We start from the raw sequence: 18,675 nt of genomic DNA on the forward strand, positions 1-18,675 counted from the left end.
TATATATATATACATATACATACATACATACACACACGAGCAGGTGTGAAAATACAAAACACAGTCGATAAGATTGATCTGACGTGAACCACACAATGTTCGAGGTAAGGTAATCATGAATAAAAATAAAAAGTTACATTTCATTTTAATTATTTAATTACAAAAATATGGGGTATGTTACACAAAATCCTCAGAAATGACTAAGAAAGACAAAACCTGACTAAACAATTGTTCGCTGCTTCACCCGAGACAAACCTTCGGTGAAGCAATTATTCATACACAAATTCACCACCTAACCTAAAGAAGTCATTCTGACCATCCCTCATCTGAATGGTGAGGCCTTCCCTAATGGCCAACAAGTCTAAAGATAAATGTGTCATCTCCCTCCAAGTAGCAAGCATCTCCCCATGGAAAACCAGAGAACTCCTCACGCAAAGAGACAACCACTTTTTCCACCCGATGGACACTCTCCAAGACCTTTGCAACTCCCCTATAATTGTCTCCCTGAAGACATTCCATGGAATGAGCAAAATATTCTTCCACTTTAGCAAGATGACACCCAAACACTTACCTTCAACACAGTACAAATTCTGCCCTACACGTTGCTTCACAACATCCACCCCCCCCTCTCCCCCACACACACCCCCCCCCCCCCCCCCACCCCGCGCAACGTCTTGTTCTACGACGAATGCATCATCCTCAGGATCAACGTCGGTATTTGTCGATATAGAGCCGACCTTCAGGACTTCTATAGCTACATCAAAGAAAGAAATGCGAGCATTCAAGACACAATTCAAGCCACATACCTAAGATTTGGTTCAAATTAAACTTGGTGTAAGAGTTAGCACCCTCACTGGTCTTCCTTAACTCTCCACTCATTGGTGAGTGTGATGATCAAATCAGATGCCTTGACATTTGGAGTGATGTTTCTGCCCCGATCATCACCCTACCCTGACTATCTTAAGGAGTTGTTACCCCCACAACAATCTGGACGGGTGTTTCCTTCCCTTCCGTAGGAACAACCACTTTCGTCTGGTGCCCTTGGCCTTTAGTCTGCTCCAAAGTCCCCTCCTACAATGAGCCTGCAAGAAAATCAGGGCATCCGATTTGATCATCACGCTCACCAATTCTCGACCTCTGCACAGCCCTCTTCTTACTCATTTACCCCACGGAAGCTTCATCCTCCGGCTTTTGCTTCATGTCTAACTTTTGGGTCTTTGTCCGTATATCACTCATGGCCTTAAGGAAAGAATCTTTGTCAACGAATGACGCTCCATCACTGGACATTGTGACAAACACTTGCAGAAGAAGAGAAAATAACCAAAGAACAAGAACAAAGGAAGATGACGCAAACCCCTCTTATCCCATGGCTTATTTATAGCAGCCCGGGTATTGAAATCTATAGAAGTTTATTATTGAGTAATGATGTCATTTAATTTTTTTTATATTTTTTTTCTATTGGTTAAAAATATTCTCTTATTCTTAATGTGTTGTGCAACTTTCAAGAAACAAGAGAATCAAAAAATTAAATATATATACCAAAAATACATACGGATGACATGGAAGATTGGGGTTGCCGATCACATCACCGATCGTCCACAACCACTAATGACAGATGATTTTCAACTGATCGGCGGATATCCCAAGTGATCGATGACAAAAAAACTCTTTGATTCCCCAACAAATAGGACACTCATCTTCAACACATTTTATCGGACCACGTTCTCCCAAATGACGAAATGCTTTGCCAATGGCTCTACCATGGATCGGATGCCGATAAAAGAAAAGTGAAACAAAGAATTGGCCAACTTCTCACCGGTTTTGTCTTATTTGTGTAATATACTAAAAAGCCCCTCAAAAAGTTAATGATTAAGGAACATATTTGTAATTTTGTAAAACAACAACCCAATAGCTATAAATGAGGGATCCTCGTAATAAAAAGTTATACACTCATTATTGTACTCTACATCTCTTTCCTGGTGTGACATTCTATGCCTTAAGCGTGTTTCATGGACACTTTTGAATTCAACATTAATGAAGTTCAAATTTTAGATATTAGATATGTAAAAAATTAGAATTGTGTGGTATACATGTAAATTTCTAAATATCTGGCTAACGAGAGATGCTCGAAGTTATTTTCTTACAATTTCATCAATTACTAAATTTATCTTATAAAAAAAGAGGCTGCACGTTCGCAAGCGATGACGCCAGATTCCCAATTAATTATATCAACCATATTTTCCTTATGGTTCAAATATTCTTTATTTAATAAAAAAATTTAAATAATAATTGGAAATTGAGTTTCAAATTCATCTTGTCCACAAAGCTGTGAATAAGAAACCGACAGCAATAATTCTTTCTTCGAAATAGTCGCAGCCAACCGTGTTGAAAATTATATTGACTCTCCAAAATAAATAAAATATGTTCTGTTCGAAGGTATTGATTTGTCGCCGTTGGAGAGTTGGATTCACCGTCAACCAACAGTTCAATTTGAAGTCAATTTTGGAAATATATATCGTCTGCTGCAAGCAAGCTAATTAATATATATATATATATATATATATGAGTATATATATATTACGTTTTAATATTTGATTTTAACATGTGATCATTGATGATGTTCACGCTTAATCTATACTCCAACAATTAGCTTGAATATAGAGACTAAACAAATTCATTGGTTGTTAGTAGATAAATAAGCAATTAAATCATTTAAAAAATAAGGAATAGTTATATACATATAACATAATTATTATCTATTTACATTTATAAATTTATTTATAGGGCAATTAAAGTTGACTGGCCCGAAGCCTAAGCCCGAAGTAGGAAGGACAAAATCAAATCGTACAAACGTACTATAATTATTGCTGTAATTACGCACCCAAATTAATTTTAGCTAGCTAAAACAAGCCTAAGACCGTCAAGGAATCACGGCTCAACTCCGTTTCCAGTCGCGCACGGAACTAGACGAAACAAGAAGGAAACTCTGCGATTTTTATTTAAATTTTTATATTTATTTTTATAACCTTCTAATCTTCAATACATATACCCATGTAAGCCCGCCTTAAAACCATCTGTCTGATCCAAAAGATAGAGAGAGATATTTGGATTGATTATATAGTGCTTAGAAAAGAGAAGAGAAGATGGTGGGGGCGACAGCAGGAGCGGAGAGGGTGGAGGAGATGGTGATTGTGGGGGGAGGTATTGCAGGAATTGCGACGGCTTTGGCGTTAAAGCGAGTCGGAAAGGGTTGTCTTATTCTCGAGCGGTGGCACGAACTGCGAGAAAGCGGTGCTGCGGTTGGCATCCAGCCTAACGCTTGGCGTGCTCTTAACGCGCTGGGCATCGCCAACAAGCTCATTCCCAATTACGGCATTTTGCAGGGGTAAGTTTAGCCGAACATAACTAAAAATTTATTCATTTATATTAGATTCATTTTAACTCGAAATAACTAAATTATAGATAGATAGATTGGTCATTATTATTTTTTAAATAATTTAATTGGCTACAAGATTACAACGATTTAGAATCATTTAAAATTATTAATTTAAAAAATAGAATAACTATTTATTAAATTTTATTTAAATAAATATTTTAATATAAATAATAAGATTTAAATCTCACTTTAACACTTAAACATCCTGCAGCTGCGTGACCAGGGCCATCATAATAATTCATTGTTCATGAATAGCTTGTGTTCGGCTTTTAAGCTCAATATATAAATGAGCCGAACACGAACTGTTATACATAAATGAGTCAAACATGAACTGTTATATTATTAAACGAGCCGAACATAAATCAAGTCTAGGATCACTCAAGCTTGGCTCATTTATACCCCTAATTACGACCTTACTCTCAATCAAAATTTTTATGGACTTTGCTCTAAATATATTTTATTTGAGATTATTTATATTTCAGTAAATTCCATAGGATTTTTTGAATTTGTTTTCTTGTTCTTCCAGTACTCTCCCCACCCAATTTCTTTTTATTATTTATTTGATCTTTTTTTTTAACGTATGACAGTGGGAATGTGAGAAATCTCGAGACTGGAACTGTACAAAGGGTGGTTTTCGCAGGGTCATCGGACAGGTATTCCTGTTTGATAAACTTTGATTTAAATACTGCATCAAATTATTATTTTTTTGGTTGAATTTTAAGCTTTATGATTAATATTATGATAGGGAGGGGTATGAAGCAAGAGTAGTTCACAGGAAAGCATTGTTGGAGGCATTAGCCGAGGAAATTCCTCCGGAATCCATTCGTTTTTGTTCTAAACTAGCTTCAATCAGGACTGAAGTTGGCCCAGATTCTTCAAATATCACTGTTCTGCAACTAGAAGACGGAGACATTATAAAGGCAAAGGTATGTATACCTAAAAATAATTAAATTAAACTTCATAGGAGAGAGGCATATAAAATAACACACGTGCATGCAGGCGGTAATAGGTTGCGACGGCTTGCACTCGGTGGTGGCGCAGTGGCTGGGCCTAGCTCCTCCACGGCATTCCGGCCGGTCGGCAGTCCGCGGCCTCGCTGTGTTTCCTGAAGGCCATGGCTTAAATCACGAGGTTCAGACATTTTTAACCGCGGACAAAAGAGGCGGCTTCACTCCCCTTAACGACCACGATGTCTACTGGTTCATAGTCCACCTTACCACGCCCAAAGGTATAACTTTCTCATCTTTTCTCAATAACCTGCATTAGGAAAAGTTTTTTGGTTAGAGCGGCTTCGCATCGTTTATATATTAGCTTCAAAATATTCGTGTATGCTAATTTAACTGAAAAATTCTTCTAAAATATTGCGAGTTTAAGTTAGTTCATAAGAAGTAGGGCGTGAGTACTGGATAAAAAATATCAGTGTTTTTACGCCCGAACACAACTTGTTCATGAATAACGAGTCGTTTTAACAAGTTTAGTCGTGCAAATGGTTGGAACAAGATCTAATCTCATTATTTATATTAAAATATTCATTTAATTAGAATATAATATAATCTTTATCCTATTTTTTAATTAATAATTTAAATTAATTATAAATCTTTGTAGACGTGTGAATAATATATATATATATTTTGTTCACGTCGTTTATACATGAACACAGGAAATTATTTATATTTGACTCATTTGTTTAACGAACGAACATATCTTCCTTTAAAAAATTGATTTTGACAACCAGACAATAAGCAATACTATTCTCAAACAAAAGTATTTTAGAGACATCTCACCTCACTATTTATATTTTATAATACAATTAAAAATGATCATCATCTCAAATAGAAATAATTATATGTTTATATTTGAGCCAACTGTATATTAACAGAATTTCAAATTAAAATTTTTTTTTGCGGGACCTTTTTTTTTTTCTTTGAATTACGAGATATTTCAGTAAAATTAAGTATATTTATCTTATATCTTGAGACATATTTCTTCATGGCCATCATTTAAATTTTTGTACATGAATTTCAGTAAAAGAGATGGGGAGACATCCGGAGCTCATACAGCGCGAAGTCCTACTCAACTTAGCCGTTGATTTGCCTCCCAAGCTCACAGAAATGGTTAATCACACTGTTCCCTCAAGCCTGACGTGGGACCCACTTATGTTCCGTGCGCCATGGCAAGTCCTCTTCGGCCGGGCCCACCGCGGCTGCGTGACGGTCGCCGGCGATGCCTTTCACCCGACGACGCCGGACCTGGGCCAGGGAGCCTGTGTGGCGCTCGAGGACGCCGTGGTGCTTGCACGATGCCTCGCACGCGCGGAGTCTCCCAAGGAGGTGGAGGAGAGCATGGAGCGTTATGTGGCGGAGAGGCGGTGGCGCGTGGCCGGAATAATAACCGCTTCTTATTTTTCCGGTTCGGTTCAACAGGCTTCGGCCGGGGTCTGGACTCGGGTGGTTAGGTTGGTTCGGGATTTTCTTTTTTATAGGTTTATTTTCACGTGGATCTCGGGGCTTGCACGATTTGACTGTGGGAGCTTACCTAGGGTTGAGGAGAAGTGATTGAAAAATAAATGTATTATTGCATGAGGACACCTGATGTAAATTTGCATTAGGTGTCCAATAACAGGGGTCACGTGACAATTTGGGCTCGATTACATACAATATTCAGGCCCGGGTTGTCATATAACACCCTATTATTGGACATCTAATGTAAATTGGGACAGCGTTTGGTTATTAGCAGGAGTATGTGATTATATTTAAATTTATTATTAACTGTAATCTTATTTTGTAGTGCATTTAGAGCTCGTGTATGCTATTGTGATTGTAAGCTATGTAATTTTATAATAATTTCTGGAGCGCTCAATTTTACTCAAGTGATGACATCAATTTTTTTTACAATCAAATAAAATTTCAAAATATAATTTGGGCATCAAATTTTTTTTTTGCTCTATTATGATGTTATTCATTATTTTATTTTAATTTAATATTTTTGTACATTGGATGAACATGATTGATATGTGATATCTTTTTTATGCATCTCCCTCAAGAGCGAACCATTAACAATTCACCGCATCCTTAGAGATATAGGATTCATTTAATATCCATTTATGAGATTTCCATGCAAGACTAATCATAAACCTTTTACCCTTTCGACTTTGTACATAAAAATATGGCTGCACTAATCTCAAGGAAATTCAACATACACATAAATTGTATACTAAAAGATCGCGTTATCACTGTCAAAACATCAAACCATCAAACATGAGCTCATTCGGTTGGATTATAGGCCGATCAAATGATAGTATATCTGAGCTAATGAATGTTGTACACCAGAATCGACAATAATCGTATGAAATCGACTCAACCGATTTTGGGTCACTCACAAAAAAGATCAACGGTTGCTCAGTAGAACTCTTCAACCCTCTATGAAGACCTCTTGCTTAAAAAGAAGTTGTCTGTTAAATTATGATGATGCACCCCTCTATTTGATGGAATAAATCTTTACTAGGGATAAGGAGGTCTTCACCAAGGATTCCCCCCAAAAAAGCTGATCGAAGGACTTTAGCAAGCGACGATCAAATGACGCAGTCGAGCAGTTACGAATTTGACACAGTGCCAACAATAATTATATAGGCGAGACAATGCCAACAACAATTACCAAAGGCAAAATTACCAGCATCAGTTACGAATCTGTAAGGATGCAATGAGTCATTAGTTACTTGTAACATTCCAATTTAATCTGGAACAAACATATATTGTATTAGGCCTGGGACAAATATATAATTTATTAGACCTCACCTATGCCCTATAAATAAGGGGGCCATCCATTTGAGAAAGATAATTGAATCTATGCTAAGAGAATGTGTATTATTGTGTGGTTTATTCTCTCAACTCTTTTTTTTTTTTAATTTTTACCATTTCCTTTCATTCGTTCAACTCTATCGCCCAAAAGACATTTTGAGATTCGACAAGCACAAATACTTCTTTATTAAGCTTACATTTTTTGATCCAAATTGCTAACTTTTGATGAAGTTCAAAATGGTTATTGTTGGAACTTATCAAAAGAAGCCAAGTCTGACAAATTAAAACTTACTTTTTTTTATTTTTTTACTTCTACTTATATAAATTCACTCATGCATCCATTTTCATGTATTTTAATCTTTTGAGTGAATGAAGAAACACTACTTAGACTCAAGGATAAGGTTCCAAAAATCTTGTGAAACATTCAACTATAAGAACAAATAAAGAACAAGGATTCATAGGTGTTGAATTGGGGTTTAAATGCTATTATAAATATTAAATCAATTTTATATAATTTAAATTATAAAAAAATATCACAATAATCATAATTTTACTAATTCATTGCATAATATTCTAATTCACCATGCTTTGCTTTTGAATATTTTAAATATGATTTATCTATTCTTAAATTAAACAATTTGTTTATAGTCTTCTCATCAAAATAAAAAATAAAAGAAAAAAATGATCTATTTTTTGTACTGGGAGTTTGATTAAAGATCAAAGCAGAACATTGATTCAACGAATTCTCATTGGTTATATGTTGAAGTGATTATGGACCGAGTCGGCCATTGAATAAGGTCGGATTGATTAATCTCATCAATTTGCTTAAATCATGCTCAAGACTATAATCTTATTTATACTTGATTTGCTTCCAACAAATTTCCATCTTCCGACATGAATCTCGAGATAAACTTTTGAGTAAAAATGTTCAGATCTTGATAAAAAGTCATCCAGAGCTTTGTTTTCAGCAAACTTATAGTCAAACTGACAGACTCAATAAGATTGATCAAATGATATTAAAATTAGTCTAATCCAAACCAAATAAAGCCCCGATCAAGACGATAAATCATTGGAATTTTTTCAGACATATTTGGAAAGTCAAATAGATGACGAACCTGGCGAGCTTATATAGATGAATAGAACATCTTGGCGAGACGAATCCAATAAGCCCCATATCACTCAATTCTAATATCATTAAGGCAGACAAACGACCATTAAATGATGTCCGATCAAGTGAATCATTGTGGGTCGTTCGACTATAGTGGTTCAAATTCTATCATTAATTGCAATTAAGACTCTATAAAGAGAGTTCCACCCATATTGTGAGAGGGGGAAGCATGAGGCCTAAGGAAGAGCTTGAATCTTTGAGAATAAGCTAATGTTAACCATCACTTCTAACTTCGCTGATCATCGTCGACCATCACTTGTCGGCCGCCACCGATCACTAATGATCGCCGCCCATTTCTTATGACAAATTCCTTGGTGCATCGACTTTGTGAGATTTTGTAACTTTTTCCCACCTTTGGGACAAGAGGTTGAACTTGTAATCTTCAATTTATAAACTCTTCGAGTGGGTCAGGCCGCTTGTTTTTTTTTTCTTTCTATGTTTTCTACATAAAAACTTCTGCTACTTCTACTGGTTGTTTCTTTCATCTGAGTATGTGTTGGATTTTCGTGCAACGCCATAACAATAATCAATTACCCTACCGCCGTGAGTCTTCTAGCACACATAAATACTAGACTATATCTTATTTTAATCATCATAAAAATAATATAAACAAATATGTTTATCATCATACAATTTATAAAAATTAATAAGATGTCAGGAAAACTTGATAATATTTATTTTTAATATAATCAAGATTTTAATAGGATTAAGAAAAGTGAATAATATATAACATGTAGTTAAAATCTACAATGAGCCAAAATTTAATGTTTTGAAGATTTACAAACATAGCCTTCAATTCTCATGTAAATTCTTATGTATTTACATCTCTAACAACTCAATTTCAATCTATACCATCTTATCAAGGCATAAAAAATGTTTATTTCAAATTTCAGAAGCTAAAATAGTGTTATTTTTATATTAATATGAATGATTAGGTACTATAAATGTAAAAAAGTAAAGCTTAAATATTAGATATATTATAAATGCATATTATTTGCGTAGAATGCATGTAAATGGCCCCTAAAATTTTTCAGGAATAAACACTAAAGCCTTCCAACGGATGCTTGGATAACTCCAACCACTACTGGAATACCCCAGATTAGTTACCGGACATTTTCAGATGGAAAAAATCTTGCCGGAAAATGAATTTTCGACTTATATTGTTCTGTTGCTGAAGTTATTGACTGGTTTGCTAAGCCGACGTTTATTGAGCGGTTGATTTTTCAATCCATAAAGTTAGTATTTTTGAGCCAACAAATCATTATCTGCTGAAAAACTACCTGTAAATCAGTCGTTAACCTGTAGAAAAAAAAGCGTATTGAAATCTTTAGGGGGCGGTATGAATACTCACTGAAGATGTGACGATACTTCTTTGAAAAAAATTCAATTTTTTGCATGATCGGTAATTAGATTGTCAAATTCATCAGATAGAGCTAGTTCATCACCGCAGGGGTATTTCATCACGTAAGAGATGAGCTTACATGTGGGGCTTCAATTTCCACCAATTCTTGAGCTAGTGAACATTTTATTCGCATATGTATTGTGCCTTTCCCAACTTTCTTATTGAGATATGACAATCATTATGGGGTTAATTGTCGTCTTTAGGGACCCTGATACAATATTCTCATTGGAAATAGTAACAATGATAGACAAGCTCATTTCTGATGTTCAAGGACAGATGACTTACCAAAGCAAATGATTGAAATTTCAAAGAAAGGATGCATAAAAAATTGGGTCAATCAACGGTATGAAAAATGACTAGATATTTATGAGAAAAATGAAAAACTGATGCTCCTCAAGTTGCGAGAAGAGACATACTAAGAATTATCATATTTTGAAGTATCGAGGAATATCGGTTTGAGGTATACCATCCTACAAATATGTGATGGAAGAAATTTTTTGCAAAATAGGCATCTCCATTCCTACAAAAGTCTCCCACTCTGTGATGTTGGATATGTCAAAACAAGTAAAGGGGGAATCCGGGAAAGTGTCAATAGTATTGTGTGTGTGTGTGTGTGTGCGTGCGTGTGTGTGTGTGTGTGTGTATTGATAAATCATTTAAAGATTCATACTTCTAAGAAAGTGTTGAGTCACACAAGCAAGAAAATTTTACAAGTCGAGGAATATGTAATCATCTTTAACCCACTTTACCTTTATACTATTTTTTTTTTCCATGACTCACATATATTTACCCTCTTCAGGTAATAAAGGATATGAATTTTGATATCGAGTTGGTCATTTCCTTAAAAGCATGCAACACAGAGTTTAAAAAGATCAAACCCATTCTAGGCGAGTATAAACAAATATATAATGCTAGCGTTAAAAAGAAAATTATTTGGAAGATCAACTAATGGCATGTACCACTGAATTATCCACTATAATGGTTTTTCTCTCTCTATAAATTTGAGAGCTGAAGTATACTCGAGAAGAATTGATGGAGACAAGAGCTGATCTCAACTAGAGTACTGAGAAGTTGAGGAGTTTTCGAACGAAGATGTTAGCTAGTAGAATAAAAATATACAAATGAAAGTAGAAAAAGAATTCTATTGAGACTTCCGAAAAGGGATTCATTTGATGTATTGGTAGACATGAGTCAGTATCAAAGACCTAGCTTTCAGACAGGCGTTTTGTGATCCTCCTTCTCACTTGGAAGGGGGGAAACTAAAAGTCTCTTGTAGAACCAAGTCCCTAACAAAAAGTAAAAATATGTGGATTTAGGTTAATATTTTATTCTTATTGACTCGACATAACTTTTGTACTTTATAATAGTATGCTTAGCTTTGTAGTTCTTTATTTACTTGATGTAGTATTTATACTTTATAATAATGTGTTTGTTTGTAAAGTTCTTTGTTTGCTTGATGTAAGCATATCAATTTCCTATAACTTGCTGCTCATAGGAGACAAAACCATTAAAAGTCTTAAGAAAAAAAAATTATTCCAGTAGAAGTATTTCTCATTGTAGGAGTAAAATTACATCTAACTCTTTGAAGGTTTATACCTTATGAGATTTTTTGAGTATATCTATACCTTCTGAGGTATATAATATTCTAAGATTTTTTAGTAAGCTTATAACTTTTGAAGTGTATTACCTTCTGAATTTTTTAATATGCATATACCTTTTGAGGCTTATAGCCTTCTAAGTTTTTTTAATGTTTATGTACCTTCCAAGGCTTATGAACTTCTAAGATTTTTTAGTGTACCTGTATCTTTTGAAGCTTATAGCTTTTTGAGGTTTTTTGAGTGTACATATTATCTTTTGAGGTTTATAGAATTCTGAAATTTGTTAGTGTACATGTACCTTCTAAGGCTTACAACATTCTAAGATTTTTTAGTGTACATGTACCTTTTGAGAGGCTTATAGTCTTCAGAGAGTTTTTAGTGTTCACGTAACTTCTATAACTTATAGCCTTTTGAGGTTTTTTGAATGGAGTTTCTACCAACCACTTTCTCTCATGGAGGCTTGTTAGTGAGGACCTTATCCATTATTAGCTTCCCATTGATACTGCTTGATTTTTTATCTTTCAAGGGTTTAAGTGGAGACCATGTATGTCACTTTCCCTCAAGAAAGTTTCTAGTGAGAACTGTGTCCACCACTAGCTTCTCATCGATAATATCTCATGGGCATGCCTTCTAGGAGCATAAGTGGAGATTGTGTGTTAGTCATTTACCCTTAAAGGGTCTTTCTAGTGAGGACTGTGTCCAGTACTAACGAGGACTGTGTCCACTACTAACATTCCATCAAGACTATCTCATGGGCATGCCTTCTAGGGGTATAAGTATAGACTGTGTTTGCTACTTACCTTCAAGTGGTCTTTCCATTTATGACTGTCTCTATGACTAGCTTCTCATTGAGACTACCTCATGGGCTTTTCTTTATTGGGTATAAAAAAAGATTATGTCTGCCACTTTCCTACAAGGGTCTTTAAAAATCCCTTAAATTGTAATTAATTGTTATATAAATAATTTAACAAGTTTATCTAAGTTGTGAAAGACTTATCGGTGAGTGGATAAAGCAAAGTATGTGCTTGGAATTTAAGAGTAACAGAATATACTATATACAAAATTTCATCAGAAGCTCGTTGCGTGATGCTTTGATCAATGTGTTCGTATAGATTAGATGTCATATCATAAATTAATGCTTGGAAGCTTAAAACTCTGTTGGAATAGGGTGTTGAAGGACTATCTCAACCCATATCGAAGACTTTTAAAAATTATGTCAAATAGAAAAATGACTTCTTGCACTAGCAGACATAAATTGTCATGGATTACGTGAGGTCATGCTAAATTTTTCATATGTGTTGGAGGTTTACTGCTAGGCTTACTATGTGGAATGGATGTGTAGAGGTTCCAATGTCCATTAGGTCAGCTTCTTTAGGAGGAACTCCAGTACATGGAGGGGGTGTTAGTTATGTATCGCTAATTAGTGAATTTCAATTGTCATTCCATGTTATAATGTAACTAATGCTTCAATTGTAGGTTCTACCCCTCCAGGACGCCGATCATGAAGATCATCCGGAGCAGCTTCGAGAGAGATAGAGGGGGATGGCTAGCCAAACCTCACTGTCCACCAACAACATTGGTAGTCATTCTACCACTGCTCGGTCCAATTTTGAGTTGTGGAGGCAGGCAATGGGGAATAATAAGAGGTGAGTGTAAGACCACAAAGCAAAGAGGATAACATTTGTGGTCGAGCACTTTCGTGCAGTTGTGGGCCCTAGCTTGTTACATGCTCGACATGAGGAGATTGTCAGGTAAGTCATGAAGATGAATGAATGAACAGTTCTGACAGGTGCACGAATGCCAACAGATGGTTGTAGATAGTCTAGCGTAACTGACGGAGAGTTTTGATTGTCAAGGTAAATGACATATGAGTGTTGTCTGGAGGATGAGGAGGTGAGGAACATGATGATGATGAAGAGCAAGATTTAAACTTTTTTTTGTGTTTGATGATGTCCTCCATACATAAGGGCTGATTTTATGTTTTATTTTCAATTCTTTTTAAGCGAACTTTCAATTTCTTGTGTTGTGAACTTTAAACAGTTTGATCCTTTTATATTTAATCTAATTTAGTTTCGTTATGTAAATATGTTGGAGATTTCTTATCATATTAGGTTGCTTATGTTTGTTATAAACAGGTATGTGAAAATACGATCGTTTTGATGTTTTTTTTTTATTTCTTACAGATTTGCATCGGATTTGCATCGGATTAGCGTCGGAAAGTTCTAACGCTAAAACCTGCAATCAGTCAATCGATAGTTGTTGCCGCCAAATCGACGCAGGAATGTCGAACCTAGGCAACTCTAATTAGTGAACATGTTTGACAATAATTAGAGTCCACCTTATCCGATGGTAATTCACGTCATCCAGTTTCGATGCTCCCGCGCCGTTATGTTAGCGTCGCCCCTATTTTCGACGAAATTTTTAGTGATGGAATTTTGTGATGCAAATTCGGAAGCCAATAAAAATCTGATGCAAATGTCGACGCAAAATCAATTAGTGATGCCCAATTTAATGTTAATTTTTTTCGACCTAATTTGACGCTAATCGGGCTCAGTGTCGGAAAATAGTCTGATTAGCATCGAAAATGTCGGACGCCAATCGGGCAATTTCCTGTTGTGACACAAAAATGCTCAGAAATTACCTGTAAATGTATTAAATTTTCATCCAAAATCTAATTAATAAACTTATTCAAAAGGGTGGTTGAAATTTAATAGAATGTTGGATATCATCATAGATAAAAAACTAACATAAATGAAAAGAATCAAGGAGATATATGCTCTAAATCAGAAAATATCATAGCAAATCAAATAACGAAATATTACTTCTAAATCATTAAATATCAAAGTCAAAATAAGTTATCCACCAAGATGCAATGAAATAAATGATCCAGTTCGAAGACAAATACAGAAATACAAACCACAGCAAAAAGATTAAATTTCCATCCAGAAGCTAAACAGAAAGAAAGGAAGACCAAGCTGCCAACAAAATATCAGTAACAGAACATAAAGTAAAGAGAAGACCAACTAAGAGAATCCTCTGTAAAAGAAAAAAAACTCCAAGTAACCAACAATCAACAGCATCTTACTTATCCAAAATTGTTTAAACTTAATAAAACATGCAATCCATAATTATCAGATACACAGGCGATCAAGCCATACAAAACCTGCACTTACTGACAACTGAAAGCAAACAGCACACGTGAGAATGGAACACAAATTAAACCATATGTAGATAATTAATTAAGTCTGAAGCTTCTTCTTGCTCTCGGCCTCCTCTTCTTCCTCTTCCTCCTCCTCCTTCTCCTTCCCTTCCTTTTTCTCATGGCGTTCATGGCAGGGGGAGGCCGCGCAACACACCCCTGCTCCTCCTCTATATTGCTCTTTTGGCTGTGTTCTGGTTCTGTCCTGGCCTCTTCTTTCTCGTACTGCATATGTTACTTTCATCATTTAAATTGATAACTCTTATTAAACATATAGCCAACCAAATCATGTTATTTATGCAGCACTTCTGATAATTTCACTCTTAGAAAAGCTCAGATAAAAATTAGAGATTGAAAAAAAACATTAAAAAAGTATAAAGCCAAGGTTTTTTTAGCTAAATTTTGCTCAAGTTGGAGTAGGAATGACTCTCTCGTATTGCAAAAAATATTTTTCGATTAAATAAAATGAATTTGAGTTTTTATTTGTCGTGAAATGAAAGAGAAATGTCTTGCCATGTAGCTTAACAAAACAAACTCATGTAGAATGCCAAAATTAATAGTTATAGAATTATCAAATTAAGGGGATGCTTGGCTGCAATAAAGATTTGTAGTGCGGTGGCTGTATGACACCGCATCACAATTTTATCTATTTGTCTAAACTGCGTTCTGACAGTTTTTTAAAAAGCTGCCCCTGAAATCTACGTTTTACCGCTGGCCCTGACTAGGTGCGATGACAATTTTCTAGATACCGCTGGCCCTGACTAGGTGCGATGACAATTTTTTAAAGATCAAATTATTTTTTAGCACCTTCAAAACTGTTTTTAATAAACTGTAGTCGCCTCAAACAGACCCTAAGCCTTGCTCGATTTATCAAATCCAAATTTTTAACATGAATCCAAGGCCATGAAAACTACGTTTTCTTATGTTTTGTTGGATTTAATAAATCCTGATGATAAATACAATTAATAAGGCACTACCAAACACCTTTTAAATCTTCCTTAAGAAAGCGTACCAAATCAAAGTCATCGTCGGTGAGAGCGTCTATCTCGCCGAGGTGCTCCTTATCCTTACTTTCTCTCTTCACCTTCTCATTATCTTCTACACTCTCCTCTATCGTGTGCGAGTAACCGCCGCCGCCGCCGTACGCCACTTCATCGGAAATCCTCTCCTTCTCTTCTTCCTTGTGGTGGCGCCCGAAGAGCTGGCGGTGCTGCTTCTCCTCAGCCATTGGATGAGAGATGAATGGAATGATGGCAATGAAGGACAGAGAATTTTAAGGGAAGTTGGCGATGGTTTTCTAATCATATAATGCTAGTGTTACTTATACTGGGAGAGTGGGCGCAAGGGATGTGGAGATGGACGGCGGTGATTTCTTAGAATCGGTATTAGAATTTGGTTCTGTGAATCGGGTTCAGAATTTGGTTCTGTAAATAATGGAGTTTTTATGGCCGGCGGTATCTAACATCATAACATGGACCCTTTGGCGTGAAATATTATTCGAAATTTGTTATAGAGTTATAAATAGAAAATACAGATTTTTTTTTTATTAAACAGTATTCATTCTATTTATTTTATTTAAATTTAATTAGCTGAATAAATATTATTTATTTATTAAACATGAAAAATAATTTATAAAATATGGTATTATATTTTGAAAGATTTAAATTTGTGTATTCTTTTCATTAATTTTTAGAATATAAAAACAAAATTTTTTTTGAATAATTCTTCGGTATGCCTAATGAAATCTTTGATTCTTTAATATAATAGTCGAGGTCACTGATTTTCTTTGGGTTTTTACTGATACATGTAATTCTTAGGTGTGCCTAATGAAATCTTTGATTCTTTAATAGTCGAGGTCACTGATTTTCTTTGGGTTTTTACTGATACGTGTAATTCTTAGGTATGCCTAATGAAATCTTTGATTCTTTAATATTATAATCGAGGTCACTAATTTTCTTAGGGTTTTTACTGATGCATGTGTGTGTGTGTGTGTGCGCGCGCGCGTGTGTGTGTGCATTTGTATCAAACAATTTATATCATCGGGGATAAATATTTTCTTAATTTTCAAATTTAAAACACTCAAATATTTATATCATGGGGATGTTATTTGTGGAATTCACATTGCTTGTTGAATTGGAGGAAGGCATCATGTATATTGTTCAAAGTGATGGAGATACAGATGAGAATATTATAATTTGAAGAATTTACATTGAATTATTAGTAGAATTCAAGTTGGTTGGTTGAAGTGGATGAATACATTTGGTATGTTGTTTGATAAAAAAGTATGGCTTATACTACAAGGAAAATTTTATATGACGGTGCTAAGATCTACAATGTTCCATGGCGTAGAATGTTGCCCTTTAAAAGAGAATCATAAAAAAAAAGATAATTGCTGCTAACTTGAGAATGCTTTGGTGGATGCATATGTACCTGGACACTTAGAGACAAATGATAAATTGATATATATGTGATAGGTTTGTTGAAATCGATGGCGGACAAAATTAGATAGAGATGTTTTAGACATGGTTTGATCACCTTAAATGTCGACCAACTGATGAGCCTTGGAAGATCCCGAGATCTGCTTGACCAAGTATTGTCGACTTCAAATATTGATCAGTTTTAATTAATTTTTATTTTTCGTAATAATTGTACTGGTTTGTAAAACTACATATATGTTGTAGATGAATATTCATAATTTGAGAGCTTGGATGTATATTAGATTATATCCAGGATGAAAAGGACTCAGTGATGAGTTCTTGAATGGTGTTGAGGAATTCGTTTAGGTGGCATCACATCTGTCAATTTATCGTTCAGAGAGTAAGTTCTGGTGTTTTTGTACGAAGCACAAAAATCAAGCGTATTTGTGACCCGAAGAAGTTAAATTAGACCTTTACCACAAGGGATTCAAACCAAATAATTGGTATTGGACTGCACATGGTGAACAAAAACCAGAAGTTCAGTACGATCAAGAAGGTGCCTCAACAAGTTATGTCCCTCTAGTAGAGGAATATGATCCTGGCACATACGAAGAAATGGTTCATGATGCTCACAAAGCTCATTTTGTTGAGTGTTCCATACAAAAATGAAACAAAAATGAAATACCAAACAACGAATCACAACAATTCTATGACTTATTATTGCACAACAACTTTTATGGGATGGTTGTACTACACATATGGATTTATCAGTGGTGCTGAGAATGTTGAGCATCAAATCTGATTTTAACATTCCTAGAGAATCATTTAGTCAATTAGTAACATTACTGAAAGAGACAAACCCTATAAGAAATTTAGTGTTGGATGACCTGTACAGAACATAAAAGTTAGTATGAAAGTTAGGGTTATAAATTGAGAAGATTAATTGTTGTGTTAATGATTGCATGATATATTACAAGGTCGATGCACTCGAGACGATTTGCTGAATTTGTGGTGCTGATAGATTCAAACAAAGGGGGCAAAATGTTAAAAATCAAAAAAAAATATTCCATACAAACGTCTCTTTTATTTTTCGCTCATATCCCGACTTTAGAGGTTGTTCAAATCTATGCTACAGCTCCTCACATGACTTGGCACAATAATGGATCAATTGATACTAATTGGACGAGTCATTCGTCACATGGTGAGGCATATATACATTTTGATCGTACTTACCTAAACATTACAGCTGAAATACGCAATGTTAAACTTGGCTTATGTGTAGATGGTTTCACCCCATAAAGTCATGTTGCAACCCTATATTAATGCTAGCCATTAATCATTATATTGTACAGTTTGGCCCCAATATGTGCATAACCATGTCTTTCTTATTTCTGATATTGATCATACCAAGTTCACAAAGCCTAAAAGGGAAATCGACGTCTACTTACAACCTTTGATCATATAACAATATTTTTGTATTTATTATTTTTTTATCTGCTTGATGTGGCATTCATACTTTCCGATAGTGTGTTAGTTTGTAAAATTTGTCTGTTTGATATAAGAATGTTGATATATTTCTCCCAATAAGATTATAGTGACATTAAACTCTTGTGAGTCTTATGCCTTTTGAGATCTTTTGAGTGCATATATATATATAT

The 18,675-nt window shown here is 35.0% G+C and overlaps 2 protein-coding genes across 2 annotated transcripts; one reads left to right on the forward strand and one right to left on the reverse strand.

Moving 5' to 3' along the window:
* The first annotated feature begins 3,073 nt into the window (after nt 1-3,073).
* LOC110026915 (FAD-dependent urate hydroxylase-like) lies at nt 3,074-6,008 on the forward strand. The gene is made up of 5 exons (XM_020728125.1): nt 3,074-3,385; nt 4,024-4,089; nt 4,182-4,362; nt 4,436-4,664; nt 5,462-6,008. The coding sequence occupies exons 1-5, from the start codon at nt 3,144-3,146 to the stop codon at nt 5,989-5,991; spliced, it is 1,248 nt and encodes a 415-aa protein (XP_020583784.1). The 5' UTR covers nt 3,074-3,143; the 3' UTR covers nt 5,992-6,008.
* An 8,408-nt stretch (nt 6,009-14,416) lies between these two features.
* On the reverse strand, nt 14,417-14,738 carry LOC110026927 (abscisic stress-ripening protein 3-like; the record flags this gene model as incomplete). The annotated part of the gene is given in 1 exon segment (XM_020728139.1): nt 14,417-14,738. A coding segment is annotated over 1 exon segment (98 nt), but the record flags the coding sequence as incomplete, so codon positions are not given.
* Between the last annotated feature and the right edge of the window lie 3,937 nt (nt 14,739-18,675).

Source organism: Phalaenopsis equestris, unplaced genomic scaffold (genome assembly GCF_001263595.1).
Source record: "Phalaenopsis equestris unplaced genomic scaffold, ASM126359v1 Scaffold000403, whole genome shotgun sequence".
NCBI classification, from domain to species: domain Eukaryota; kingdom Viridiplantae; phylum Streptophyta; class Magnoliopsida; order Asparagales; family Orchidaceae; genus Phalaenopsis; species Phalaenopsis equestris.